At 35.9% G+C, this 6,418-nt stretch overlaps 1 protein-coding gene across 4 annotated transcripts in view; it reads left to right on the forward strand.

The window, feature by feature from the left end:
* Nucleotides 1-6,418, forward strand: part of HEATR5B (HEAT repeat containing 5B) — a 103,260-nt gene that overhangs the window by 84,272 nt on the left and 12,570 nt on the right. For 3 of the 4 annotated variants that reach the window (XM_010838608.1, XM_010838609.1, XM_010838610.1), the window contains 4 exons: nt 192-319; nt 2,597-2,741; nt 3,236-3,502; nt 4,854-5,078. In XM_010838608.1, coding sequence (XP_010836910.1) covers nt 192-319; nt 2,597-2,741; nt 3,236-3,502; nt 4,854-5,078 — 765 coding nt within the window. Of the gene's footprint in view, nt 1-191; nt 320-2,596; nt 2,742-3,235; nt 3,503-4,853; nt 5,079-5,508; nt 6,221-6,418 lie in introns of those variants that run through there. The other variant, XM_010838611.1, reaches the window with a different exon arrangement.

Genomic DNA, 6,418 nt, shown 5'->3' on the forward strand with positions numbered 1-6,418 from the left:
ACAAGTTTGGCTTCTTTTTTTTTTTTTTTTTGGCTACTTATTTTGACAATCATTTTGAACTCACTTTAAGGCATTAATAAATACATGTTAAAGTAAGCTGTAAAATAAGTAGGTAAAAGAAAAAAAAATGGTGTCAAAGCAACAAAGTGTTTTATATTAAGAAACCTGTGTGTTAATTTTGTATATTACAGGTGTGAGTATACAGTTCCTTTGTTCCCCAAGACCTGAGGAACCTGTTGAACATGTTACAGCTTGTCTACAGGCCTTGCACACCTTGCTAGATTCTCCTTATGCCCGAATCCATATTGCAGAAGATCAGGTGCAGTATATTTCTATAATAGATAATTAATGCTTTGTATTCATCATATTTTAAGGTAATTTTCTCACATATGAGATACATATTATATAATAAGTGTTCAGGATTTTGGCTTCATCTAAGACCTTATATTGAATGTTGGATGACCAGACATGCTGGACTAGAGATCATCACTATACCTTCTTTGATGAGTTCATCAGCAATCAGATATAACTAAAAATGTAAAGGATCCCCTCAGTCCCAGTTAATGGTTCTGCTAGTAAAGGGCTGAGTTAATTCATAAGGCTATTAATAAATTTGGGATTTCCTGTTGGCTCATTCAGTAAAGAGTCTGCTGTAATGCGGGAGACCCAGGTTTGATCCCTGGGTTGGAAAGATCCCCTGGAGTAGGAAATGGCAAACCACTCCAGTATTCTTGCCTGGAAAATCCAAATAAATTATGTCACTTTTAAATGTTTGATTGAACTTGATCTCATTTAATAAGGTTTTTGCACTGGCTCAAGTATTCATTTAAGAAGTTTAATGAATTGTGTTTTCTAATTTTTTGTATGGAATTTTTAGAGGATTTTATTCATGTTACAGAACCAAGTTTCCACTGGATTTGTTTGTTTGTTTTAATTAGGAAGTCTTTTATCTTCATAATAACCATTTCTTTGGACACCATCACTACCAAATAGTACCTCTTGGGATAATCTTCTATAAAACACAAAAAGATAAAAAAAACAAAGTTCTTATTATTGTGTTCTCTTAAAATTAGTTTTGTACATGATATTTGCTCAATAAAAAAGAAAAAAACCCACATGAAACAAAATGAAGTATGTGGTGTGTGATTATAAGCGTCACTTACTGATGAACTCATCTTGTACTCCAGCCTTGTAGCTTAAAGCTGGGCCTCAGCTAGACTGCACATTACCACAAGAAACTTGAGGGTTGTTTTCAAATAGTCAAACCAATAAAGTTTAATCTGTGAATGAAGGTGTGTGACATATTATGTTAAAATGGAAATAATTGACTGTAAGTGCAGTAGATTAAACGACATGGTTAAATGTGTATTTCATAACCACAGTAGACATAAATTTGACCTCTCCATCAGTTCTATAGTGGTTAATTTTTAAGACATGAGAAGGGAGAAAGGAGGTCAATTACGAGGCTGTTTTCATAATTCCAGAGAGACAATGAGTTCACTGGCCTCAGAAAACTGAATAAAAGAGAAGGAAACAGGGCCAAGACTGGAACTTTAGGGATAAATAACAAATAAGGGTGGAGATGAGGGAAATTAATCAGCAGTGGAGACTACTGGAGAGGTAGGAGAACTAAAGAGAACAGAGTTACCAAAGACAAGAGAGATTGTCAAGGACAGACAAGTCTCAGAGGAACAGAACCCAGTGAGTCAGGACAGAAGAGAGTCCCAGGAGGTTATTGGTGACCTCAGGCAGAGCATTTTCTCAGGTGAATGGCGCCAGATTAGAGAAGTTTTGAGGAGTGAGTGAGGGGGTGAAGGGAGTGGCATCTTTCCATCAGGACAGAGACAGAAGAGATCATGGGGGCAGATGGAAGGATGTGAGGGTTTTCTGAGGCGTGGAGGGAAATTAGATAGGAAAGACTTGAGCAACTACTTATATTGGGGAAGAGAAGCTTAGCTTAGTTTATCTATGATATATGGGGTGTAATTGAGGTCCTTGACGAATCCTTGGGAAGTCAAAGAGGATGGCATGGGAGCATGTGAGAAAAAAATTATCAGCCTCGGACAAGGGGCTGATCTTGATCTTAAAGAAAGAGGTAAAGGTGGCTTTGGTTGCAATTTAATTTTTTTTCTCCCTCTTTGAAATTTGAGGTAGGTTCATTGGACGGGGTTGATGTGGAAGATTGTGAGAAGCCTAAGTGAATAGTGAGTGGTTTAAGTTTGTAATAGTTCTGAGACGAATCTTGGAGCAACTTGCCAGCCTGCCTAGAATTTCTGGTGGACTACTCTTGAATACTCAGATTAGAAATCATAAATTTTAGTGACACTAAACACTAGCAATGCTGTTTAGTCCAAAAGAGAAAAGAAATATTTTAAATGGAAAAATCATTTAAATATGTAATGAAGTAATTTTTGACTGAAAATACGTTGGAATAAAATATGACCATTTTTCAAGATTATTATAGTATTTGCTGCATATTTTATGTATTAACTTTAGCTACCAAATCTATGTATTTTTATAGGTATATTTTCCTAGATTTAATAATATAAATATATCCTTTAAATTAATTTAATTTCTCTCTATTAATTTATAATAGCTGATTGGTGTTGAGTTACTGAGTGTTTTACACCGCCTCCTGTTGACCTGGAATCCACCGTCTGTCCAGCTGCTGGTGACTGGAGTTGTACAACAGATAGTAAGAGCTGCTCAGGATTATTTGCAAGAAAAAAGAAACACACTAAGTAAGCACAAGAAATCACACTAACTTTAAAGTAGATTTATTTCTATTCTAATTTTTTGAATATTAATGTCAGGAAGTTTTTAATGAAAAAATTTAACCATACATTTAAAAGATTGCAGTTGATTTTACTTTCATTAGAATGACCCAAATGAAATTGCTCATATTCGACCATTTTCACATACAAAAGTGTTAACTTCATGTGTTTCAAGCCTAGCATATGTGTTACTCCTATTATGAAATACATTCCTATTAAAAATACCTAATAAAATTTTATTTTTAGTAAAGTAAAGTAGAAAATGAATTGTTACATTTAAGGAGAGGTCAATAAACAATTATAAGGCAGAGAATTATTCTGAGAAAGACATGGCATCAGTTAGACATTTAGTTGTAAATTCTAAATTCTTTTGAAAGAATTTATTAAACACACTTACTGTGTTGTTACCTCTACTATTTGTTATCCTTTTTGCTGAGAATTTCACTTTTCTTTTACCCAAGATGAGGATGATATGGAAAAAGAGTCCTGTCCTGTATTAGGAGAAGGAGGTGACAGTGGTGGTCTCATTCCTGGAAAATCTCTTGTGTTTGCAACTATGGAGCTGTTGATGTTCATTTTAGTACGTCATATGCCACATCTCAGTACCAAGATGTCGGACTCTCCAAGTCACATAGCCACTAAAACTCGACTGTCAGAAGAAAGTGCTCGTTTGGTGGCAGCCACAGTTACCATACTCTCCGACTTACCGTCTCTCTGTTCACCTGCTGGTATGGTGTTGCTCACTATTTGTAAATGTATTATACAGTATTAGACAGAGATGAGCTTGCCTTTGATTTTAAGTGCTATGATGATTTATTTTCCTATTAAGTCTTAAAGGAAAAGTAGGACTTATTTTTAAGGGTTTGTTTGCTTTAGGAGCCTATAAAGACTTAAGATTTAAAAAACCAAAACTCTAGATGCCTTTTTCAGGTACATTTCAAAGAAACTTCAGCAAAGAGACAGACCCACAGCTTGAGAGAAGACATTGAATGTTAGCAAATAGACGTAGAGTGAAATAACTAAACACTTTATTTTCTGATCTGGTTGCTACTCTTGAGCCACACTGACAAACATGTCAGAGAAGAGTGACAACCAACTTTAAGGAGCAACTGTTAATTAAAAAATTAAACCTGAAAAATATAATAGCTGTCTGCAGATACTTGAAGAACTAGTGGATAGAAAAGTAGGCACTTGATACTTCCCTGGTGGTCTAGTGGCTAAGGCCCTGGTCTCAATACAGGGGGTCCGGGTTTGATTTGCGATCAGGGAACTAGATCCCTCATGCTGCAACTGAGAGTTTACGTGCTGAAACTAAAAGATCTCACATGCTGCAACTAAGACCCGACAAAACCAAACAAACGTTAAAAAAAAAATAAGAAAAGTAAACTTTTCCTCTGTTGTATCTAGGAAATAGATATCGTATCAGAAGATATAAAGGTATCTTTCAGCTCAGCACAATCCTACAGATATGAAAACACTACTCCATTGAAGCTTCATAGGCAGTCTACACTGGAGGCATGTCCCAGTGGAGAAGGGAGTCTTAACCGTTAAGTGGGTGGTTAATTTGATTACCTTAAAGTTCTTTCAGCTACAAATCCTAGGATTCTTTCATTTCTTTTTGCCTTACCTATTTTTCAGTTTGCCTTACCTATTTATCAGCATTTTTATCAGTTTCCTGACTTGGTTAGTACATTGACTAACTTAGTACTAATGCTCACTTAGTACAATGAGATTGATTACTTGTCTTGGAATTGCTACATGATTCACCAAGTTTCTCAACTACTTCTCAAAGTATTTGACAGAAGTTTTCCTTCTGTGTGAAACACTAGAAGTAATACAAAAAAACAAGGCAAATTAGGAAAAGAAAGAAAATATTGACTTCTTTGAAATAGCTTGCGACATCCTTTTTATCTTTCAAACATTGAATTATAGTAATAGCAGTGCAATAAATTTTGTATAAATACAAGGAAAAGAAGTAATATTAAACCATAGTCAGTTGTAAAAAGATACAAACAATTGAAACAGCTATAATACAGGAACTGAAGTAGTACAAGATAATCTGATTTGTTTTTATTTCAGGATGTATGACAATCTTGCCCACAATTCTGTTTTTAATTGCAAGAATATTGAAAGACACAGCAATAAAGTCTGCAGATAATCAGGTTCCTCCACCAGTCAGTGCAGCTCTTCAAGGGATCAAAAGTATTGTGACACTTTCAATGGCCAAAACTGAGGATACTCAAAAACAGTGGACAGCTCTAATTCGTAGCACTCTGGCATGCATCCTAGAATATTCCCAACCAGGTAATCTAGTCAGTTTTAATTTTTTTAATTTATTACGATATTTGTTCCTTAATGACTAACTGAATGAGCTCATCGGAAGACTGCTATATAACACTGAATAAACTCAGAGAAGTATTTTTAGTCCCATCTTTAGATGTGAACTTTTAGTTCCGATTTTGAGTATTGACACTCGATGCCCTTGCGTTGGGTTTCCCGGGTAGCTCAAATGGTGAACAGTCTGCCTGCAGTGCAGCAGACCTCGGTTCTTCCCTTGTCTTACCACTTACATACATCTTGGGAGCTCCCCCCCCAAAGAAAGAATGTGTATATATAAAACTCTTAGATTGTAAATTGTTCTGAACTCCTCGGTAGTTGTCTGTCATTTTATATTTATCAGTTATTAATTTTTCCCCTATCAATGGCCATTTTTACTATTTTTTATTTTTCCTAGTTATAAAAATTGTCTCAGTGACCAACCTTATAAATTCCTTATGCACGTGTGCTATGAGATTTTCTACCACATACCCGTAGAAGTGGAATTGATGACACATTTTAATTTTATCAGACATTGCCAAATTGCTCTGCAGAGTAGTTATATGAATTTGTACTACACCAACAGTGCATGATTCCCACCAATACATGGTATTTCAGACTTAAATTTCATTATCTGGTAAGTAAAACATGCTATTTTATTGTTTTTACTTGCATTTCTTGTTTGCCTAGTAAGTATAAGCATTTTTCATGTTTGTGTTTAATTTGGGGGGGAATGCTTATTCACATTTATCAGTGTTTGACATTTTCTTTCATGTTACTTCCGTTGTAAATGTGAAAAGATTGAAAACAGAATAATTAAAAATTTGTCATATTGCCTATTAAAACATTTCCACACTATCTAAAACTGTGGAGTAGGCCCAAGAATGAACAGATAGGGCAGTAAAATTGAACTGTGTAAGTTTAAGTCAATGGTAAATATCACAGAAGAAAATATCAATATCAGTTCAGTTCAGTCACTCAGTCGTGTCTGACTCTTTGCGACCCCATGAATCGCAGCACGCCAGGCCTCCCTGTCCATCACCAACTCCCGGAGTTTACCCAAACTCATGTCCATCGAGTTGGTGATGCTATCCAGCGATCTCATCCTCTGTCGTCCCCTTCTCTTCCTGCCCCCAGTCCCCTCCCAGCATGAGTCTTTTCCAATGAGTCAGCTTTTCGCATGAGGTGGCCAAAGTATTGGAGTTTCAGCTTTAGGATCAGTCCTTCCAATGAACACCCAGGACTGATCTCCTTTAGGATGGACTAGTTGGATCTCCTTGCAGTCCAAGGGACTCTCAAGAGTCTTCTCCAACACCGCAGTTCAAAAG

This window comes from Bison bison, unplaced genomic scaffold, assembly GCF_000754665.1.
Source record: "Bison bison bison isolate TAMUID 2011002044 unplaced genomic scaffold, Bison_UMD1.0 scf7180017864100, whole genome shotgun sequence".
NCBI lineage: Eukaryota > Metazoa > Chordata > Mammalia > Artiodactyla > Bovidae > Bison > Bison bison.